We start from the raw sequence: 22,038 nt of genomic DNA, 5'->3' as shown, positions 1-22,038 counted from the left end.
GGGTGACACTGGAGACAAGGAAGGTGCTGGGAAGCAGAAAAAGTACATGGAAGGATCGTGATCCTCCTGCACTTGCCTTGGGAGAAACGCCCTGGCTGAGTTGTTCTTCCCTGGACAAGAGGTCCCACCAACGAAAGTTTTGGGTTTCCAATGGGCAGGATAGCAGGAGTCAGGGAGGGAAAAACCCTCTTAGATATCAAAGTCTCTTCTGTTAATTATTAACAACTCTGTTAATAAATGCTCCTTAGCTGTTTAACCTCAAGTGTGTCTCCAAAGCCTGACTCCACACATGGTTTTCCCTTTCACTTCCCTTTCCAGAAGCAGTGGCACGTTGGTTTCCCCTGGATTTAAGGCAGTGGGCAAAGGAGGGACAACTTCCCCCTGAGCAAGAGCTGTGGCTGCTGCCCAGGTCTCTCCCAGGAGGAATCAGGAGCTCTTGGCAGTGCCAACATCATCCCAGCCATTGCAGGCACGTGCCTTAGGAAGGGCTCTGGTATGAGACAGGTAGCTGCCCTGCTCCCAGAGCAGCCAGAGGCTTTGGAATGGGATAAAAGAAGGAAATGAGCCATTTTTGACATTGTTCACCAGGGTCAGATGCTGCAATGATGCCTGGTTGTTGTTTATTCAATAAATTCGGAGGGAACTACGACAGTGGAAAGAAACAAAAACCATGAATCCAAATCTGATTGAGGGGTGGTTCCAGAATGACAAAGATCAGGACAGGCTGGACTGTGGCTGAAGCTGCTGTGCAGAGTGGCTGTGCAGCTCCTCCTGAGGGTGGCCAGGCTCAGGCTGGAGGTGCTCAAGGGCTTCCCTGGACACTGATGCAGGGGAACCAGAGGATGGATGGCCCCATTCTGCAGAAGAGCAGCATAACCCCCTAATTTCTGTGCAATTAAATTGTCCAAGCATCTTGGTGATGGAATATCCATGTTAAAAGCACTTTTTGGTCAGAGGCACATGGGTTCAAAGGAGGCATTCTTTGTGCAGAAGGATTTAATTCTGGAATGAATAAATGTGACAAATTCCCAGGGAAAGGATAAGGGAATGTTGCTGTCCCTCCCCAGCTCTGCTGCCCTACCTGGTGTCCCTTCCCATCAGCTGGGAATGCAGGGCTGGCTCTGCTGGACAGAAGGGGAAGGATGCTCCCTGTGATCCCAACCCCTCTCCTGCCATCCAGAGGCACCAGCCCTGCAGGGATTTGGGAAATCACTGCCACCCTGTGCTGGGTGTGTCCCCAGGGATGAAGGTGTCCCATTCTTTGCAGGCAGGATCTCCCTGAAAACACCATGGAACTCATCTGCTGAGGCAAAGGAGAGGGAGTTCATTCCCTGGGGCCGAGGCCATGAGGGTGATTCCATGGGGAATAGAGCTGGGGAACAGCACTGAGCCTAGCTGCACTGCTTGGAGCCATGTGGATCCAGGAGGGGGGAGGAAAGCCATGCTGCAATGTGCTCCCTGCAGAGCATCCCACAAAAATCACCCAAGGCAATGCTCCTGCTCCCTTGTCCTGCAGGAATACAGCACCATGGGAAGGGTGACCCCGTGGATATTGATTAATCAAGAGGCTCAAGGACTGCCCCTCAGCCACTCTCCTGGGGTCCTTCAGCAGAGCAGTGGAAGGGATCAGCAGGCTCAGACCACTGTGTACATGGCAGGATCATTTCTGCGGGCTGTTTTTTCTTTTCGCTGCTGAAACACCCTGTGGAGGGAGAGTCAGGGGGACCCCAAGAGCAGGGCCTCCAGCACCTCCCCAGAAGGAAGTAGATGAAGGGTTTGATGCTGCTGTGGATGCAGGCGAGCAGGAAAAAAACCTGGGAGTGCACAGCCATGTAACCGAGCTGCTGCAGGAAATTCCAGATGGTGAAGAGGAACATGAAGAGCACAATGAGGAAGGTAACGATGTCGCGCCCCTTGAGTTGCTGCTGCTGGGAGCCCCACTTGGCCTTAATGAAATCGACTGTGCTGGAAATGAGCACGGGTGCAGCCATGAGGAGCAGGATGGTGTTCATGGAGATGAGAGCTGCCCTGCAGTGCTCCTGCCGGTGTGATGGGCACAGGAATGTCACCGTGGGAATGAGAGTGAAGAGAGCAAAGAAGGCCCAGTATTGGACACTTTCCACCACCCTCAACAGGCGCAGAGGAATCTTCTGGTGGCAGCAGAGCTTGCAGAGCCTGTTCACAGGGCTGCTGGGCATCAGCCGGTACAGCCCCCAGTAGCAGGAGACCATTGAGAGCTGGAAAAGGCAACGCAGGTACAGCAGGGGCACAATAGGAGAGCAGAACATGTTGTCCACCAGGAAGAGGAGGGCAGAGGGGAGTGCAAAAGGAGGAAGAAGAAGTCCATGACAACCAGGTTAAAGATGCCAGAGTTATGGACTTTGAGGTTGAGGAGGCCGATGACAGCCCCGTTCCCAGCCAGCCCACAGAGGCAGATGAGCAGGGTCACACTGTGTAAGGCCATGGTGGTGACATCTGTCTCACAGAGATCATCTCCTTCAGTGGGTGAGGCAGGAGATGGGGACACGGTGGTCACCTCCATGGATGGACTCTGGGCAGGCAGTGGGATGTGGCCCCTGGCTGTGGTCAGAGTGGATGGGCAGTCAGTGCTTGGAGAATCCAGGGATGGACCATGCGGCTCCTCAGCAGCTCCTGCAGTGGGAAGGATTCAGTGGGGAGGAGTGAGATGTGCAGGGCAGGAGGGTGGTGGAAATGGTGGGGTGGGAGAGGAAGGTGGGAGGTTTGGGCTGTTCAGGCACAGGGCAGAGGAGGGGGGAGCTGGGGAGGGCCCTGGGGTCAGCGGGAGAGGGTGGCAGGAACAGAGCAGCTGCTGCAGGAGAGGAAGGTGGGGTAGTGTGAAATACAAAGCTGTGTTTCGCGTCAGGTACAAACAGGCGACGTGTGTATTTGTGAGTGTGAAATGTATGGACACCGACAATGGGAGAGCTGTGAATTCTAATAATAACTGAGGAAAATAAAGCATGGAAAAAGGCCTTTGAACCTATCTTTTGTTTGCAATTAACCCTGGTTTATTTAGGAGCATTGGAATTAAAGCGTTAAGGATGTTGCTTTTTGCTTGTAGTTAATCCATAAAGAGCTCTGCAATAATAACATTTTGAAGTATAATTTTAGAATATTACTTGTATTCTTGAAACTATAGCTTTGGAATATATATAAAGGATATATGCTTATCTCACGCCTTGTTGAAGCAGAGAAAAACAGTTTGAGAAAGGAAGATGTACATCACCTCAAGGATTTATGGTTTCGACCAAGGGAAGCTGGACATCACTGTTATGAGATTTATAGTGTCTGCAATTAAAAGGTGGACCCACATCTGGGGAGCTGGACTCCACCAGATGGGATTCGTCTTTCTTCTTTCGGAAACTGGACCATCACCATCTGGGATCCTCCTTTTGAGATACATCCTGAGAAACTAAGATCACAATAGTGTATAGAAATGTGATGTTATAATTTGAAATAAAAATTGCTGATGAGTAAAAATTGGAATAGAAACTGCTGAGAAAGCTGATGAGTACCCCTATAAATACCTTTAACCTCAACTAACAGTGTGCAGTTGGAGGGAAAACTTCCCCCACTGTACCCAGCGCTGTATTGCTCATATTTTACCATATAAAATAATAAATTGATTTCTGCATGAATATTGGCCTAGTCAAGCTTCTTATTCATAACATTTAGGAGGAAGGCAAACATTCCACTGACCTGTTCCCTGTGGGGCAGCAGCAGGCAAAGGGCTCTGTGCAGATCAGCGGCGCTTGCTGGTACCTCTTGCTCCTTTGGGATCCATGTCCTAAAGCGGCTCCTGGCAGGTCAGGGACATGAAGGAGAAAGTGCCCAGGTCACCAGGAGCTCCTCACTCCTGTCCTGCTGGCTCCTCTCCGTGCCCTGTCCTGGTGTTGCTTCCCAGGGCTCAGTGCAGTCAGAGGACAGTCAGAAATGGTTTTACAATTTTAGCTTCCTCAGAGTTCCACAGCCCCGGGGTTGTTGATCTTGATTTTTTTTCCCCTTCAAATTCAGTGATCTTCATCTTTGTTGCGAGAAATGACGCCTCACGTCTTAAAATTTTTAAAAGTTTATTAAACTACAAAAAGGACAAATAAGATCCAGAGGCACGGCCAGACACAACCAGCTCACAGCAGTAACAAGCGTTATATACCCTTGGTAATCCACCCCCCACATTCAGACACATCCCGCTTTTCCAGCACAGCTCCTCCTCCGTCCCGCCTTCCCGGAGCTTCTGCAGCGCTCCGGGCTGCGACTGCCCACCATGGTCAGAGATCAGCATTACAACTCTCAACATGAACACGGTACTCACGTTAGAAAAGCTCCAAAGCTTAACAGAGCTTCTTTGAACATTATAACACATATAATATTCACTCAACGTTTGTGAGGGTAAATCACTATAGCACCTGTTTATAGCATTTCTGAATGGCTCCACAATTCCCCCTAATTAGAAACACTCCTTCCCAGGAGAGTGTCCCATTCTTCAACTGCATTCCCAGACAGGTTTCTACTACACCTCCTTTCTCTTCCCTGAGGGGTCACTGTCCCTCCAGCAGCAGAGGGATGCTGGTGGTGCTGGTGGCACTGGAATGCTGCTGGCAGTGCCGGCAGTGCTGGTGAGGCAGCCGGGTGCTTCTCAGAAGTAACTCCTGTTCTGGAGAGAGCTCCTGAATAATTTCCAAAATGTGGCCTGGGCCCAAGGAAACACAGCTGAGCTGCCTCCTATCCTACCCTGTCCCTATCTCATCCTCATCCCTGCTCCCCATCCCCATCCCCATCCCCACCCTGCTCTCCATCCTCACCCCATCCTATCACATCCCACAGCTTTCCCAGACAGAGCCCTTCCCCTACTCCCATCAAGACCTGTCAGGCTCTGTAGTCCCCCGGTGGGGAGATTTGGGATTGCCGGCTTCCAGACCTCCTCCAGCCCCCTCTGATGCTCTGCTGACCTGTCTGAAACCGCCTACAACACCCCAGACCATCCCTGGGACCCCCTTTTCACCCCCAACAGCCCCGATGCTGCCCCACTGCACCTGGGATCCTGGCAGTGTCCCTGCTCCTCCTGGCTGCAGGGTTCCAGGACCCAGGAGGAAGGAGGAAAGCCCAGCTCCAATGATCTCCTCAGGATCACACAGGATGATAAGCGTGGCTGGAACCAGTGCAGGAACAGATTTGGAGTCCTGCAGTGGTTTTGGGGCAAGTTCTGTAACAAGAAGCAACACTGCATGGCCAAAGGAAAAGTTGAAGGCAAGATCACCTTTAATATGTCAGCACTCAGTGAATGCAACCACCAGAGACCCCTGTGAATGATCCTCCAGGATCAGAAAAGGAGTTGGAGAAGGAGGTGGATGCATGGAAATGAGTCCTAGGAATGTGATGTTTATGTATTAGATAAGAAAGACACTTTAATGATTCTGTATGGTTATGAGGATGTTATAGATGAAAAATGTGATGGTTGGCTCTCACAATAAAGGACAGATATTTTGTGTATGTTAAGAAAAGTTTTGTGGATGTGTAGTGATGTTACTGTAATACATCCTCCCACAGACCTCTTTCCCTTCCCCCTGGCAACAGCCTTGGGAGTCAGGGCATTTGGGGAGGGCTGGCTTGTTACCAGGAGGGCTGGAATAACAACACCTGACCTCCAGTCAAGATCTTCACCAACGGACAGCAGAGAAAGAGTTGACTGACAAAACTTTGAGAGAGACTAGGGGTATAAAAGGCAGTGTCCATTTTTTAGATGACATGTGGCTGCTAGGCATGGAGACTCCCAGCACTGTAATTTTGCTTTATTCAGTCCTTTGGGTTTTTTTGGGTTTTTTTTGTTTTTTTTTTTTTTCCTTTTGTTAAGGTTTAAAAAACCTTGAAATTTTAAAAGTGATCATCCACAAGCAGGACAAGGAGAGATCCTTCTGTGTGTGCTGAGCAGATCAATAATTCCTGCATCCTACTGCTTGCCATTGTGTTAGAAATTTATTCCAGCTGATTTTGGTGTCACTCCCAATTCCCATCTCTACTCCTCTCCTCCTCTCCATCCCATCCCATCCCATCCCATCCCATCCCATCCCATCCCATCCCATCCCATCCCATTCCCATCCCATCCCATGGCCACTCCCAGCCTTCAAGTGCTGCCCATCGGGCTCTGCTTCCCTCCAATTGGGACATTTGGGATCAGCAGCATCCAGACCCTTCCCAATATCCTCCGATCCTTCATGGCCTTGTCTGATAACCTCCAGACCCTGCCCAGGGCTGACTGTTCCCCTATGACAGCCCCGCTCCTGCCCTGCTCCACCCAGGACCATGGGCAATATCTGTGTTTCTCCCAGCCATTTCTGCTTTTGTACAGGAAAATTCACAGTTTCTCAAAGAAAGGACATGAACAGCATTTAGCTGGAATGGTATCTCAGGCCTTAACCTTGCTTCCAGGCCTGCCCCAGTCAGATGTCTCAGGCACTAAGAGAGCTGAGAGAGCAGCATTTCTGGCACATTTGCCAGAGCAGATGCAGACGTGTGTGCACAGAGCCAGGCAGGCAGGCAGAGTCAGTGCAAGGTCCCTGTGAGCAATTGCCCTGGCAGGCAGTGAAATGCTCCCTGCGGATCCCTTTGCATCTCCTGCCTGTGCCAAGGGCTGGGCCTGGAGCCCTGGGGGGCTGGGCCCAGGAGCCGTGGGCGTTCGGGGATCAGCCGAGGGCAGCAGACGGGAGAGATCCCAGCTGGGAGAGGCCCCGGTGCCAGGGAGCTCCTGCTCAGCGCTGCTGGGCCCGGGAGAGCTCCAAGGGTCTCCTTTGGGGCCGCTGCTCCCAGGGCCCCAAGGGATGGGCGCCACTGCCAGCAATGCTTCACCCTGGCCACGCTTGGGGCCGGCAGCTTCCTGTGACAGTGGCAGAGCAGGGATGCTGTGGCATCCAGGGCACTCCAGTAATTTCCAAGGCTGTTGATAAAAGCCCAGGAGGCCGTTGGACAGCAGCAGCTCCCGGGAGCAGAGGGTGTTTCTGATCAGCACCACAGGAGCTGAGCCCAGGGGCTGCTCCTCCAGGCTGAGGCCTCACAAGCACGGATCAGAGCCCAGAGCGGCCTGGAAAGGGGCTGGGGATGCACCAGCACAGGCAGGGTGATCCTGTGGCTATTTATTGATCAGGAGACTCAAGGAATCTCTCAGCCACTGTCCCAGGGTCCTTCAGCAGTGCAGCAGGAGTAATCAACAGACTCAGAGCACTGTGTCCATGGCAGGATCATGGCTGTGGGCAGTGTTTCCTTCTGGCTCCTCAAAGACCCTCTGGAGGGAGAGCCGGAGGGACCCCACAGAGCAGGGCCTCCAGCAGCTCCCCAGCAGGAAGTAGATGAAGGGTTTGATGCTGCTGTGGATGCAGGCGAGCAGGAAAACAACCTGGGAGGGCACAATGGTGTAACCGCGATCCTTCAGGAAATGGCAGAGGCTGAGGGGCAGAGTGAAGAGCACAATGAGGCAGATAACAATGTCAAGCCTCTTGAGTTGTGGCTTCTGGGAGCCAGGCTTGAAATGAGTGAAGAGGATTGTGCTGGAAATGAGCATTAAGGGAGCACAGAGGAGAAGGTTGAAGACGTGCACGGAGATGAGAGACACCAAGCAGTGCTCAGATTGCTTCAAAAAACACAGAGAAATCATGGTGGCAAAGACAGTGATGAGAGTGATGAGCACGGCAAGCACCACCCATGTCAGGTGCTGGGGACGGTGGGAGCAGAGCCAGAGCGGGCAGTGGATGGACCTGCACCTCAGGATGCTGATGCATGTCAGTGTGAACAGCCAAAAGATATATGACATGCCCGGCAGGATGAAAAGAAACCACACATACTGCAAGGGCAGGATGATAGAACAGGACACATCCTCCAGCAGGAAGAGAAGAGTGGAGGGGAACAGAATGAGGAGGAGGAGGAAGTCAAAAAAATTCAGCATGAGGATCCAGCCGTTGGTACTGTTCACGGATGAATAGAGGTAGCGAAGAAACCGGCAGACAGCCCCATTCCCGGCCAGCCCACAGAGGCTGATGAGTAGTGCCACACTGTGTATGGCCACCCTGGTAACATTGATCTCACACAGATGATCTCCTTCAGTGGGTGAGGCAGGACGTGGGGACACGGTGGTCACCTCCATGGATGGACGCTGGGCAGGCAGTGGGATGTGGCCCCTGGCTGTGGTGAGAGTGGATGGGCAGTCAGTGCTTGGAGAATCCAGGGATGGACCATGCGGCTCCTCAGCAGCTGCCTGCAGTGGGAAGGATTCAGTGGGGAGGAGTGAGATGTGCAGGTGAAGAGGCCAGTGGGAATGGTGGGGTGGGAGGGCTGGGCTGGTGTGCAGGGGATTGATAAATTAGAGAGAATAAATATTTTCAACTCCCCTGAAGCTGCTTAAAGAGTAACTTGGCAGAGAGATGAATTCATGTAAAGATGTGGACACAGGATGATAAACGTTGCTGGAGCCAGTGTAGAAAGAGATAAGGAGGCAAAGAGTATTTTTGGGGCAAGTTCTGTAATAAGAAGCAAAAGCACACAGCCCAAGGAAAAGTTCAGGGCTGGGTCACCTTTAATATCACAGCACACAGTGAACACAACCACCAGAAGCCCCTCTCAGAGAACCTCCACGAGCATCAAAGGACTCCCAGAAGGAAGTGGATGCATGGAAATGAGTTCAAGGAAAATAGTGTATGTGTACGACATAAGAAAAATTTTTAATGAATGGTTATAATGAATACAAACCCTGTTGTAAAGTCTCTCAACACACACAGAAATAAGGTGAGATCCTTCTGTGTGTCCTGCTGCCTAATACTTCCCTTGGTAACACCATTAGTGTGTGTTAGGTACCTTATTCGGTCGGATTTTGGTATCACTCCTCATCCATGCCATCGCATGCCCTGCCATCCCGATGGGTTCCCAGTCCCTGGCCACTCCCTGGCTGCAGGTGTGGCCTGTTGGGCTCTGCTGCTGTCCAGTGGGAGATTTGGGATTGGTGGCACCCAGAGCCCTCCTGGCCCCTCCAGCCCCTGTGTGCCTGATGCCTTGGGCTGGCTCCTTAGAACAGAGGCCAGAGCAGGTGAAGAGAATAAAAGGAGGCATTGATGAAAGGCCTTCAAAAGGTTCACCCTGGGCACTCCAAGCCATCCTTGTAGTGCCTGTTGTTTGTGTCCAAAGGAGGCTGGGGGGCTGGACACCAGGGATGGAGCTGGGGAGGGGAATCTCCAAGAGAAACACGGCCCCAAAGGCTTCCAGGGCAGCCTGGGGTGAGCAGCCCGTGGGGAGGGACTGAAGCCTCAGGCACGGGGCTGGGAGGGATGGGAAGGATGGGAGGGGGGTGGGCTGCATGGGGAGTGGGATGGGAGGGTGGTGTGGGAGGGCTGGGACATGATGGAGCTGGTGGGAAGATGTGGTGGGAAGGTGTGGGGTGTGGTGGGGCTGGAGAGAAGGTGTGGGGTGTGGTGGGGCTGGAGAGAAGGTGTGGGTGTGGTGGGGCTGGTGACCTCAGGGAAGCCCCAGGGAGGGGGGTGATGCCCCGTGGAGCCCATGGTGACAAGCACAGGTGTCACCCTGCTCCTGGAAGGGGGTGGCTGTGCTGAGGAGCACGGCCTCCTCCTCTCCTTGCTGCTGCACCACCTGAGCCTGCTGAGGGAGCAGCTGAAGGCAGTGGAGAGGAAGAATTTCTGAAGGCAGAGACACCTTTGCTCCTGGCTGACAACATTGAAAAGTAAAGATCTCTGGGGAGATCTCTGCTGTGACACTGACAGAGCACTTGGGGTGGGGAATGCTGAGCCCCTGGGCCATCGTGTCCGTGCCAGCCCAGCTCTGGGGATCATGGTTGCTCCAGGCAGCACAAGCCATGGCTGTGTCCCTGCAGACACCAAGACACTGAAGTCTTACAGGAAATCGTGTTAGCCTAATAACAATTTTGAGTCAAAATTGTGAACATCTTGGAAATTTATTTGCCATAGATATGTCCAAAGAAACAACAATTTCCAGGCATATTTATACACTATAATATCAGATTTTTTATAGATACTCCCTAAAGTGCTCCCAATATATTATATAATGATATCAATGTTTTGATGGTTTTAATTATTCCCAGAATATGCAGTCTCTCCTTGTTTAATGGATAACCCAATTTTTTTCCAGGTAAACGGTGTTTTATTGGCAGTGCTTCAAAGCTGGTGAAGGACGTCCGTGCCCTGTCTCCCTGCATTGTCAATGGGCAAGATGGAGGGGCTGGGGGAAAAAAAGGTGATTTAAAGCTTTATTTTAATTCTCATTACCATCTTCTGAACCTGTTATTAATAAATTTACTTGATACCAGAAAATTTGACCCGTTTTTTTGCAAAGAGTGTTTTTTCTCCCAGTTCTCATCTCAACTCATGATTCCTTTGATAAGTTTTGTTTCCCTCTCCTCTGCCCAGCTGAGAGCAGGAGAAGGCGAGTGAACGGCCAGTGCCAAACCACGACAGGCTTGCAGCAGGTTATCAGCATCAGAGCCCACATTTCTTACTGTCAGTAGCCTTGATGATGCAATAAAAGCCAATAGAGTCCAGATGTTGGGGTGCTGTGGTGTCCCTTCCAGCCCTTCAGCAGAGCTCCTCCTCCTCCTCTTCAGTCTTGGGAATACTTGTGGTTGTCTTTTCCTGATCTCACCCCTTTGCAAGCAGGCACACCTTCCACAAGACAGGGCTGCTTCAAACCCCATCCAGCCTGGCCTGGAACACCTCCAGAGATGGGGAGGCCAGAGCATCTCTGGGAACCTGTGCCAGGGCCTCTCCACCCTCACAGGGAGGAATTTCTTCCCAATATTGCCCCTAACCCTGTTCTCTGGCAGTGGGAAGCCATTCCCCCTTGTCCTGTCATTTCCGGCCTTTGTCCAAAGCCTCTCCAGTTCTTGGAGCCTCTTTAGGCCTGGAAGGGGCTCTAAGGTCTCCCTGAAGCCTTCCCTTCTCCAGGCTGAACACCCCCAGCTCAGAGACCTCAGAGAAGCCACAGGGAGGGGGTTGATGTCCCATGGAGCCCATGGTGACAAACACAGATGTCACCCTGCTCCTGGAAGGGGGTGGCTGTGCTGAGGAGCATGGACGCCTTCTCCCCTTGGGGCTGCACCATCCCAGCCTGCTGAGGGAGGCCAAAGCCAGGGCAGAGGAAGAATTTGTGAAGGCACAAAAGCACCAGCAAGGAAATCAGTAAAAAAAAGGTTTAATATTAAGCACCAGCACACCAAAGTGCTGTCCCTGTGTGTGTGTTTGTGTGTGAGTGCAAGGCCAGGTGACAAAAGGACAGCGAGGGTAAGGAATAAAAGGAAAATGGCTTAAAAGCTTTAGAGCACTCCAACTTAACAGCACTTCAGTTACACCTTAAACTGAGCCATTTAACAGAGGAACATCACTTAGCAGCATTTAACCTTATTTATGCCTGATCCTTGCTTCCAGGCCTGCCCCAATCAGATGTCTCAGGAACTAAGAGAGCTGGGAGAGCAGCATTTCTGGCACATTTGCCAGAGCAGATGCAGATGTGTGTGCACACAGGCAGCCAGGCAGGCAGAGTCAGTGCAAGGTCCCTGTGAGCAATTGCCCTGGCAGGCAGTGAAATGCTCCCTGCGGATCCCTTTGCATCTCCTGCCTGTGCCAAGGGCTGGGCCTGGAGCCCTGGGGGGCTGGGCCCAGGAGCCGTGGGCGTTCGGGGATCAGCCGAGGGCAGCAGACGGGAGAGATCCCAGCTGGGAGAGGCCCCGGTGCCAGGGAGCTCCTGCTCAGCGCTGCTGGGCCCGGGAGAGCTCCAAGGGTCTCCTTTGGGGCCGCTGCTCCCAGGGCCCCAAGGGATGGGTGTCACTGCCAGCAATGCTTCACCCTGGCCACGCTTGGGGCCGGCAGCTTCCTGTGACAGTGGCAGAGCAGGGATGCTGTGGCATCCAGGGCACTCCAGTAATTTCCAAGGCTGTTGATAAAAGCCCAGGAGGCCGTTGGACAGCAGCAGCTCCCGGGAGCAGAGGGTGTTTCTGATCAGCACCACAGGAGCTGAGCCCAGGGGCTGCTCCTCCAGGCTGAGGCCTTACAAGCACGGATCAGAGCCCAGAGCGGCCTGGAAAGGGGCTGGGGATGCACCAGCACAGGCAGGGTGATCCTGTGGGTATTTAATGATCAGGAGACTCAAGGAATCTCTCAGCCACTGTCCCGGGGTCCTAGAGCAGTGCAGTGGAAGGAAACAACAGGCTCAGACACAACAGGATTCACAACAGGATCATTTCCAGAGGCAGTGTTTTCTTTTGGCTCCTCAAACACCCTGTGGATTGCCCTCCTTAGGGACTGCATGGAGGAGTGCTTCCTGCAGCTCTCCATGGAGCAGTGTCTCCAGCAGCTCCTCATGGACCAGTCTCTCTTCCAGCTCCCCACCAAGAAGTAGATGAAGGGTTTGATGCTGCTGTGGATGCAGGTGAGCAGGAAAACCACCTGGGAGGGTACAGCCGTGTAACCGAGCTGCTGCAGAAGAAACCAGAGACTCAGGGGCAGACTGAAGAGTGCAACGAGAAAGACAACAATGTCCAGCCTCCTGTTCTGCTGCTGCTGGGAGCCAGGCTTGAGATGAATAAAGAGGATTGTGCTGGAGATGACCATGGGTGCAGCAAATAGGAAGAGGTTGAGGGCGTACATGGATGTGAGGGCCACCTGGCATTGCTCCTGCTCGTGTGACTGGCACAGGGAAGTCACTGTAGGATTGACAGCGGTGACAACAAAGAACAAGGCCCAGAACAGGGCACTCATTATCACCCACAACAGGTGCTCAGAAACTTGTCCAACACAGAAAAACAGGCAGAGGATGGATCTGCACCTCTCGATGCTGATGAACATCAGCTGGAACAGCCCCATAGTGTAGGTGAACATTGACAGCTGGGAAAGCAAGCTTAAATACATTGGGGGCATTATAGCAAAGCAGGAAATGTCCTCCAGCAGAAAGAGCAGGGTGGAGGGGACCATGAAAATGAGGAAGAGGAAGTCGATGCTGGCCTGGTTGAATGCCACAAAGTCAGTGATGGCATTAATTTGGAGGAGCCAGAGGAAAGCCCCATTCCCAGCCAGCCCACAGAGGCCGATGAGCAGGGTCACAAAGTGCACGGCCACACTGGTGACATTGATCTCACAGTGAGCAGGTGTGTCAGTTGGTGAGGTGAAAAGAGGGGACACGGTGGTCACCTCCATGGATGGACGCTGGGCAGGCAGTGGGATGTGGCCCCTGGCTGTGGTCAGAGTGGATGGGCAGTCAGTACTTGGAGAATCCAGGGATGGACCATGCGGCTCCTCAGCAGCTGCCTGCAGTGGGAAGGATTCAGTGGGGAGGAGTGAGATGTGCAGGGGAGGAGGGTGGTGGAAATGGTGGGGTGGGAGAGGGAGGTGGAAGGGTTGGGCTGGTTAGAAAGAGGCTGATAAATAACATAGAGAATAAACATTTTCAGTTCTTCTGAAGTTGTTCCAAAGTAAAGTGGCCATAATTTTAAAGGATGTGTTACAGATGGATAATGAGATGACTGGCTCTCACAGTTAAGGGATGAATACTGTGTGAATATTAATAGAAGGTTTATTGATATATAATTATGTTATTGTAGTCTGTTGTTTTGATGTTCCCTGTTCTCCCCATAGTCCCCTTCTCTCCCCTCTGTCCTGTTTCCATCAGAGAGCCTGAGTCATCTAGGACAGGTAGAAAGAAGGGGTGTACAAAAGCTTGTTGCTGGGGGGGGGAAGAGGTGCAGCATGAGAACACCTGACCCTCGAGTCAAGTTGCAAGAAAGCAGGCTCCAGCAATAAACACAAAGAAGGGCTGACTGACAGACTTTGGGAGGGGCCAGGTTTAGCTGATGCAATCCCCAGGGTATCAAAGGTGAAGCATCCATCTTGAAGATCAGCCAGACACATGGTGGGCAGCCGTGAGGGAAGCTCCCAGGCCTGCTTCCCCTTATTTAGTCCTTTTGTTGCATTTTTTATTAAGGTTTAATGAACATTTCGAAATTTAAAAAGTGGGCGGTTGTTTCTCACAGGATGTAAAGGCTGGCACACAGGATGACAAACATGGCAGGAACCAGTGCAGAAACAGATAAGGAGGCCTGCAGTTGTTTTGGGGTAAATTCTGGAACAAGAGGCAACAGTGCATGGCCAGAGGAAAAGTTCAAGGCAAGGGCCCCTTTAATATGGCATCATTCATTGAATATGACCACCAGAGAGACCGTCCTTAATAAACCTCCAGGATCATAAAAGGACTTGCAGGAGGAGGTGGATGCATGGAAATGAGTTCTAGGAAAATGGTGTTTATGTATTAGATAAGAAAAAACTTTTCAAAGCCTACATGTGGTTCTAATGGATTAATACCCTGTTGTAAAGCCTCACCATACACACAATACAAGGAGAGATCCCTCTGTGTCCTGTGCAGGTCAAGAATTCCTGCTTCCTCATGCTTTGCATTGTGTTAGAAACTTTGTTGTGGCCCATTTCAGTATTAGGACACAGACGGGATGCACAAGAGAAGAGAGAGGAGCTGGGGAGGGCCCTGGGGTGACCGGGAGAGGGTGGCAGGAACAGAGCAGCTGCTGCAGGAGAGGAAGGTGGGGTAGGGAGGAAGGCAAACATTCCACTGACCTGTTCCCTGTGGGGCAGCAGCAGGCAAAGGGCTCTGTGCAGATCAGCGGCGCTTCCTGGTACCTCTTGCTCCTTTGGGATCCATGTGCTAAAGCGGCTCCTGGCAGGTCAGGGACATGAAGGAGAAAGTGCCCAGGTCACCAGGAGCTCCTCATTCCCGTCCTGCTGGCTCCTCTCTGTGCTCTGTCCTCATGTTGTTTCCCAGGGCTCAGTGGAGTCATGGGGGGAGAGGGGTATTCGAAAATTGCAACTTTGCCTACTTCAGAAATTCAGTTTCTCTGAGTTATTTATGTTTGGTGTGGGGTTTTTTTTTTTTTTTTCCTACAGCGGAAGTGGCTTTTGTCAGAAGCTCTACATGAAGATTTTTCTGATTGGTTCCTCTTTATCTCCTGAGTAGAAACACTCCTTCCCTGCAGAGTGTCCCATTCTCCCACTGCCTTCCCTCTCTAGTTGGGTTTCTACCATTCCTCATTACTCTTCCCTGAGGTTATATGGTCCCTCCAGCAGCAGAGGGATGCTGGTGGTGCTGGTGGCACTGGAATGCTGGCAGTGCAGGCAATGTGGGTGAGGCAGCTGGGTGCTTCTCAGAAACAGCTCCAGTTCCGGGAAGGGCTCTGAGATCATTGCAAAAACATGCTCTGGTCCTGAGGAAGCACAGTTGAGCTGCTTCCTCCTCCTATTCTGATCCCATCCTTATCCCTGCTCCCCATCCCCATCCCCATCCCTATCTCCACCCCTCTCTCTATCCTCACCCCATCCTATCACATCCCACAGGTTTCCCAGACAGAGCCAATCCCTACTTTGAGCGTGGCCTGTCAGGCTCTGCTCTCCTCCAGTGGGGAGATTTGGGATTGCCGGCATCCAGACCCCCTCCATCCTGCTCCGAGCCTCTCCTGACCCCTCTGAAACCACCTGCAACACCCCAGACCATCCCCAGGGCCCCCTTTTCACACCCAAGGAGCCCCGATCCAGCCCTGATCCTTTTGGGACCCGCGGCAGGGTCCCTGCTTGTTGCAATGTGATGCCATTTCCTGTTTCACCTATCCCAACCCCCCAGGTGTGCCAACCTCTCCTTTCCCCTGCCCCTTTACCTTCCTGCTGAGAGCTGTCCATCAATGTTAACCTTCCAGCAGGGTCATGGTGTGGTTGGCAGGAGTTCAAAAGATGCCCCTCAGGTCCGGGCTCATTGGCCTGTCCCAGTGTCTGTATCCCTTGAGCCTTCCCCTCCTCCCACCTGGCTGGTGCCTCACCTGTCCCTTCCCCTCCCCCTGTCCCTGGGCTTAAAAGGAGACGGGACCATGCGGTCTGGATTCTGTTGGGAGCTGTTACAAGATTCAGAGGTCTACCATCCTGGAATAAAACTCTGGATTATAACTCTACAGCAGAATCCTCTCCTGTTTCTCTTCACCATCGCCTGAACCTTTTCCACCAGAGGTAAACTCAGTTCCTACTATGCCTGGATTTGTTCTGAGTGCCCAGCTGCAGCACCCAGCTGGCCAAAGGTATCTCTGGGGTGAAACACCACAGCTGCCGCCTTTGGCCCAGCAGCAAGGGTCAGACGAGCCCAGGCACGTCCCACCCGGAAATATTGGGATTAATATTCCATACCTGCTCCTCCTGGCCAGAGGGTTCTAGGACCCAGGAGGGAGGATGAAAGCTCAGCTCCAATGAGCTCCTCAGGATCACACAGGATGATAAGCGTGGCTGTAGGCAGTGCAGAAAGAGATTTGGAGGCCTGCAGTGGTTTTGGGGCAAGTTCTATAACAGGAAGCAAGAGCACATGGCCAAAGGAAAAGTTGAAGGCAAGGTCACCTTTAATATCTCAGCACTCAGTGAATATGAACACCAGGGACCCCTCTGAATGAACCTCCAGGGCCAGGAGAGGACTTGGAGAAGGAGGTGGATGCATGGAAATGAGTCCTAGGAAAGTGATGGTTATGTATTAGATAAGAAGGACACTTTAATGACTCTGTGTAATTATGATGGGTAAACTGCCTGTTGTAAAGTCCTAAAGTCTCACCCAAACAGAAATATGGAGAGATCCATCTGTGTATCCTTTGGAGGTAAAGAATTCCTGCTTCCTAAAGCTTCCCATTGTGTTTGAAAATTTATTCCGGCTGATTTTGGTATCACTCCCAATCCTCATCTCCACACCACTCTTCTCCCCATCCCATCCCATCCCGTCCCATCCCGTCCTGTCCCGTCCCGTCCCGTCCCATCCCATCCCATCCCATCCCATGCCTACTTTGTGCCTTGAAGTGCTGCCAATTGGGCTGTCAAATTGGGACATTTGGAATCAACAGCATCCGGTCACTTCCAGAAACCTCTGAGAACCTCCAGACCAGCCCTAGGCTGCCTTTTCCCGTATGACAGCCCCGGTCCTGCCCTGCTCAACCCAGGACCATGGGCAATGTCTCTGCTTCTCCCAGCCACTCCAGCTTTTGTACATGAAAATTAACAATTTAGCAAAGAAAGGACATGAACAGCATTTAGCTGGAATGGTATCTCAGGCCTTAACCTTGCTTCCAGGCCTGCCCCAGTCAGATGTCTCAGGTACTAAGAGAGCTGAGAGAGCAGCATTTCTGGCACATTTGCCAGAGCAGATGCAGACGTGTGTGCACAGAGCCAGCCAGGCAGGCAGAGTCAGTGCAAGGTCCCTGTGAGCAATTGCCCTGGCAGGCAGTGAAATGCTCCCTGCGGATCCCTTTGCATCTCCTGCCTGTGCCAAGGGCTGGGCCTGGAGCCCTGGAGGGCTGGGCCCAGGAGCCGTGGGCGTTCGGGGATCAGCCGAGGGCAGCAGACGGGAGAGATCCCAGCTGGGAGAGGCCCCGGTGCCAGGGAGCTCCTGCTCAGCGCTGCTGGGCCCGGGAGAGCTCCAAGGGTCTCCTTTGGGGCCGCTGCTCCCAGGGCCCCAAGGGATGGGCGTCACTGCCAGCAATGCTTCACCCTGGCCACGCTTGGGGCCGGCAGCTTCCTGTGACAGTGGCAGAGCAGGGATGCTGTGGCATCCAGGGCACTCCAGTAATTTCCAAGGCTGTTGATAAAAGCCCAGGAGGCCGTTGGACAGCAGCAGCTCCTGGGAGCAGAGGGTGTTTCTGATCAGCACCACAGGAGCTGAGCCCAGGGGCTGCTACTCCAGGCTGAGGCCTCACAAGCACGGATCAGAGCCCAGAGCGGCCTGGAAAGGGACTGGGGATGCACCAGCACAGGGAGGGTGATCCTGTGGGTATTTAATGATCAGGAGACTCAAGGAATCTCTCAGCCACTGTCCCAGGGTCCTTCAGCAGTGAAGTGGAAGGGATCAACAGGCTCAGAGCAGTGTGTCCATGGTGGGATCATTTCCAGAGGCAGTGTTTTCTTTTGGCTCCTCAAACACCCTGTTGATCGCCTTCCTTAGGGACTGCATGGAGGAGTGCTTCCTGCAGCTCTCCATGGAGCAGTGTCTCCAGCAGCTCCTCATGGACCAGTCTCTCTTCCAGCTCCCCACCAAGAAGTAGATGAAGGGTTTGATGCTGCTGGTGATGCAGGTGAGCAGGAAAACCACCTGGGAGGGTACAGCCATGTAACCGAGCTGCTGCAGGAGAAACCAGAGACTCAGGGGCAGACTGAGGAGGGCAATGAGGACGATAACAATGTCCAGCCTCTTGTGTTGCTGCTGCTGCTGGGAGCCAGGCTTGAGATGAATGAAGAGGATTGTGCTGGAGATGACCATGGGTGCAGCAAAGAGGAAGAGGTTGAGGGTGTACATGGAGGTGAGGGCCACCTGGCATTGCTTCTGCTCGAGTGACTGGCACTGGGAAGTCACCGTGGGATTGACAGCGGTCACAACAAACAGGAGGACCCAGAACAGGATAGTCATCATCATCAACACCAGGCGCTCAGGAAGTTGGCAACCACAGAAAAACAGGCAGAGGATGGACCTGCACCTCTGAATGCTGATGAACATCAGCCGGTACAGCCCCATGGTGTAGGTGAACAGCGACAGATAGAAAAGAAAGCTCAAATATATCAGGGGCAGTATAGCAGAGCAGGACATTTCCTCCACAAGGAAGAACAGGGTGGAGGTAACCATGAAGATGAGGAAAAGGAAGTCGGTAATGGCCTGGTTGAAGACGAAGTCGGTGTTGGGATTACCGTGCAGGAGCCGGAGGAAAGCCCCATTCCCAGCCAGCCCACAGAGGCCGATGAGCAGGGTCACAAAGTGCATGGCCACACTGGAGACATTGATCTCACAGTGAGCAGGTGCGTCAGTTGGTGAGGTGAAAAGAGGGGACACAGTGCTCACCTCCATGGATGGACGCTGGGCAGGCAGTGGGATGTGGCCCCTGGCTGTGGTCAGGGTGGATGGGCAGTCAGTGCTTGGAGAATCCAGGGATGGACCATGCGGCTCCTCAGCAGCTGCCTGCAGCGGGAAGGATTGAGTGGGGAGGAGTGAGATGTGCAGGGGAGGAGGGTGGTGGAAATGGTGGGGTGGGAGAGGGAGGTGGAAGGGTTGGTCTGGTTAGAAAGAGGCTGATAAATAACATAGAGAATAAACATTTTCAGTTTTTCTGAAGTTGTTCCAAAGTAAAGTGGCCAAAATTTTAAAGGATGTCTTATAGATGGATAATGAGATGATTGGCTCTCACAGTTAAGGGATGAATACTGTGTGATTATTAAGAGAAGCTTGATTGATATATAATTATGTTATTGTAGTCTGCTGTTTAGATGTCCCCTGTTCACCCCATAGTCCCCTTCTCTCCCCTCTGTCCTGTTTCCCTCAGAGAGCCTGAGCCATCTAGGACAGGTAGAAAGAAGGGGTGTACACAAGCTTGTTGCTGGGGGGGGAAGAGGTGCAGCATGAGAACACCTGACCCTCGAGTCAAGTTGCAAGAAAGCAGGCTCCAGCAATAAACACAAAGAAGGGCTGAGTGACAGACTTTGGGAGGGGCCAGGTTTAGCTGATGCAACCCCCAGGGTATCAGAGGTGAAGGATCCATCTTGAAGATCAGCCAGACACATGGTGGGCAGCCATGAGGGAAGCTCCCAGGCCTGCTTCTGATTATTCAGTCCTTTTGTTGCATTTTTTCTTTAAGGTTTATTACCCATTTAAAATTTAAAAAAGTGGGCGGTTGTTTCTCACAGGATGTGAAGGCTGGCACACAGGATGACAAACATGGCAGGAACCAGTGCAGAAACAGATAAGGAGGCCTGCAGTGATTTTGGGGGAAGCAACAGTGCATGGCCAGAGGAAAAGTTCAAGGCAAGGGCACCTTTAATATGGCAGCATTCATTGAATATGACCACCAGAGAGACACTGCTTAATAAACCTCCAGGATCATAAAAGATCTTGCAGGAGGAGGTGGATGCATGGAAATGAGTTCTAGGAAAATGGTGTTTGTGTATTAGAAAATAAAAACTTTTTAATGCCAACATGTGGTTCTAATGGATTAATACCCTGTTGTAAAGCCTCACCATACACACAATACAAGGAGAGATCCCTCTGTGTCCTGTGCAGGTCAAGAATTCCTGCTTCCTCATGCTTTGCATTGTGTTAGAAAGTTTGTTCTGGCCCATTTCAGTGTTAGGACACAGACGGGATGCACAGGAGAAGAGAGAGGAGCTGGGGAGGGCCCTGGGGTGACCGGGAGAGGGTGGCAGGAACAGAGCAGCTGCTGCAGGAGAGGAAGGTGGGGTAGGGAGGAAGGCAAACATTCCACTGACCTGTTCCCTGTGGGGCAGCAGCAGGCAAAGGGCTCTGTGCAGATCAGCGGCGCTTGCTGGTACCTCTTGCTCCTTTGGGATCCATGTCCTAAAGCGGCTCCTGGCAGGTCAGGGACATGAAGGAGAAAGTGCCCAGGTCACCAGGAGCTCCCCATTCCCGTCCTGCTGGCTCCTCTCCGTGCCCTGTCTTGGTGTTGTTTTGCAAGGCTGGGCGGGAGAGTCAGAAATTTAATCTTTGACTATGTCAGAATTTCCCTTCCTGTGAGTTTTTTGTCTTGACGGTTTTTTTCCTGCCATAGCGGAAGTAGCCTGACATGCAGATTTCTTTGAATGAAATTTTCTCCTGATTAGAAACTCTTTTCCAAATGGGACATTCTCCAAATGCTTCCTCTCTCTCTGCAGCTTTCTACCATTCCTCATTTATCTACCCTGAGGGGTCAGTGTCCCTCCAGCAGCAGAGAGCTGCTGGTGGGGCTGGTGGTGCTGGAATGCTGCTGGCAGTGCTGGAAGTGCTCACAGCACTGTGCAAGCATCTGGGTGCTTCTCAGAAACACCTCCCATTCTGGGTTGATTTTCAGGATCATTGCCAAAACCTTCCCTGGCCCCAAGAAAGCAAACTGAGCTGAGAATTCCCATTCCTGTCATTGCAATGCAGGCTCACACAGCCCAAGGGAAGGACAGCACTCAGTTGCTTGCAGCCAGGTCAGCAGCACTTAGAGCCCACCCTGATTACTGCCAATTGCCAGGTTTAGGGGTGTTGTGATCCCCTTTCCAGTTCATTGTTGGGGTTCATCCTCCTCCTCCTCCGACATGGGAGCTCTTGCATTTGTTTTTGCCTGACCCCATCCCTCTGGGCAACTTTTGCCAGGACCTCACCACCCTCACAGGGAAGGATTTCTTCCCAACATCCAATCTGACCCCACCCTCTGTCAGTGGGAAGCCATTCCCCCTTGTCCTGTCACTCCATGCCCTTGTCCAAAGTCCCTCTCCAACTCTCCTGGAGCCCCATCAGCTCCTGGATGATGAAGTGTTTGCCCTTGAAAGGATTGGGCTGGTGAGGGAATGTGAGATGCCATAGCTGGGGACACAAACACGGTGTCAGCAGGGAAGAGAGGTGACAGTTCTGGTCCCAGGGACAGCAGTTTCCAGGAGGAGCATCCCAGATCCCTGAGGCACATGTCAGCCTGGGTGGGAATCATCTCACCTCAGCTTTCTAGGAATTCCTTGGAGTTCACTGTAGGCTACTGTCTGACTGCCAGGGGAGTGTAGAGGATGACTCAGATGAAACCTGCAACTTTCTAAGGATTAAAGCCAAGAGAGCAGCATGGATTTGCCTCTTCTCAGAAGAAATGACACTGCTGACATCCCAAATCATCGCTCTGGGGTGTGCCAGTGCTCCAGCTCGCACACAGAATTTATCATTGCATGAATCTTCTTGGAAACTGTGTGGTGAAGGAAGAACACCACTGAAATTGTGGCATACACATGGCAAAACTAGATTTGAACCAGTAATCAAAGTTTAACAGCACATTTGTAGTGCAGGGTCCTTAGGATCCACCTCAGGCGATGACAGGGGCAAGTTCAGGCAGTTCAGAAGACAAGATTTTGGGGTTGAGGTTGCTATAAAATCGAACAGAGGCTGAGATGGAGCCAAAGCGCTTTGGGCACAGGTGTGGTTGCTGGGGCTCTC

General features: G+C 52.3%; 3 protein-coding genes and 2 long non-coding RNA genes across 5 annotated transcripts; all 5 read right to left on the bottom strand.

The window, feature by feature from the left end:
- Positions 1 to 598: 598 nt before the first annotated feature.
- LOC143694305 (uncharacterized) lies at positions 599 to 8,219 on the bottom strand. The gene is given in 4 exon segments (XM_077179637.1): positions 599 to 2,329; positions 2,332 to 2,652; positions 3,721 to 3,820; positions 8,147 to 8,219. Coding segments are annotated over 2 exon segments (957 nt in total). The 5' UTR covers positions 2,543 to 2,652; positions 3,721 to 3,820; positions 8,147 to 8,219; the 3' UTR covers positions 599 to 1,583.
- Positions 6,124 to 8,153, bottom strand: LOC143694306 (mas-related G-protein coupled receptor member A8-like). The gene has a single exon (XM_077179638.1). The coding sequence runs from the start codon at positions 8,150 to 8,152 to the stop codon at positions 7,229 to 7,231; it is 924 nt and encodes a 307-aa protein (XP_077035753.1). The 5' UTR covers position 8,153; the 3' UTR covers positions 6,124 to 7,228.
- Positions 8,220 to 9,948: 1,729 nt separating the features above from the next.
- LOC143694307 (uncharacterized) lies at positions 9,949 to 15,368 on the bottom strand. Its single transcript, XR_013182685.1, has 3 exons — positions 14,646 to 15,368; positions 13,212 to 14,139; positions 9,949 to 10,251 (listed from the first exon to the last, which is right to left on the bottom strand). It is a non-coding gene; the product is annotated as an uncharacterized LOC143694307 (long non-coding RNA).
- A 1,073-nt stretch (positions 15,369 to 16,441) lies between these two features.
- LOC143694304 (uncharacterized) lies at positions 16,442 to 16,942 on the bottom strand. Its single transcript, XR_013182684.1, has 2 exons — positions 16,891 to 16,942; positions 16,442 to 16,565 (listed from the first exon to the last, which is right to left on the bottom strand). It is a non-coding gene; the product is annotated as an uncharacterized LOC143694304 (long non-coding RNA).
- Positions 16,943 to 17,796: 854 nt separating this feature from the next.
- On the bottom strand, positions 17,797 to 20,395 carry LOC143694303 (mas-related G-protein coupled receptor member A8-like). Its single transcript, XM_077179636.1, has 2 exons — positions 20,349 to 20,395; positions 17,797 to 19,047 (listed from the first exon to the last, which is right to left on the bottom strand). The coding sequence occupies exon 2, from the start codon at positions 18,934 to 18,936 to the stop codon at positions 17,956 to 17,958; it is 981 nt and encodes a 326-aa protein (XP_077035751.1). The 5' UTR covers positions 18,937 to 19,047; positions 20,349 to 20,395; the 3' UTR covers positions 17,797 to 17,955.
- Between the last annotated feature and the right edge of the window lie 1,643 nt (positions 20,396 to 22,038).

Source organism: Agelaius phoeniceus, chromosome 6, assembly GCF_051311805.1.
Source record: "Agelaius phoeniceus isolate bAgePho1 chromosome 6, bAgePho1.hap1, whole genome shotgun sequence".
In the NCBI taxonomy this organism is placed as follows: Eukaryota; Metazoa; Chordata; class Aves; order Passeriformes; family Icteridae; genus Agelaius; species Agelaius phoeniceus.
This window is presented reverse-complemented; position numbering and strand designations above follow the sequence as displayed.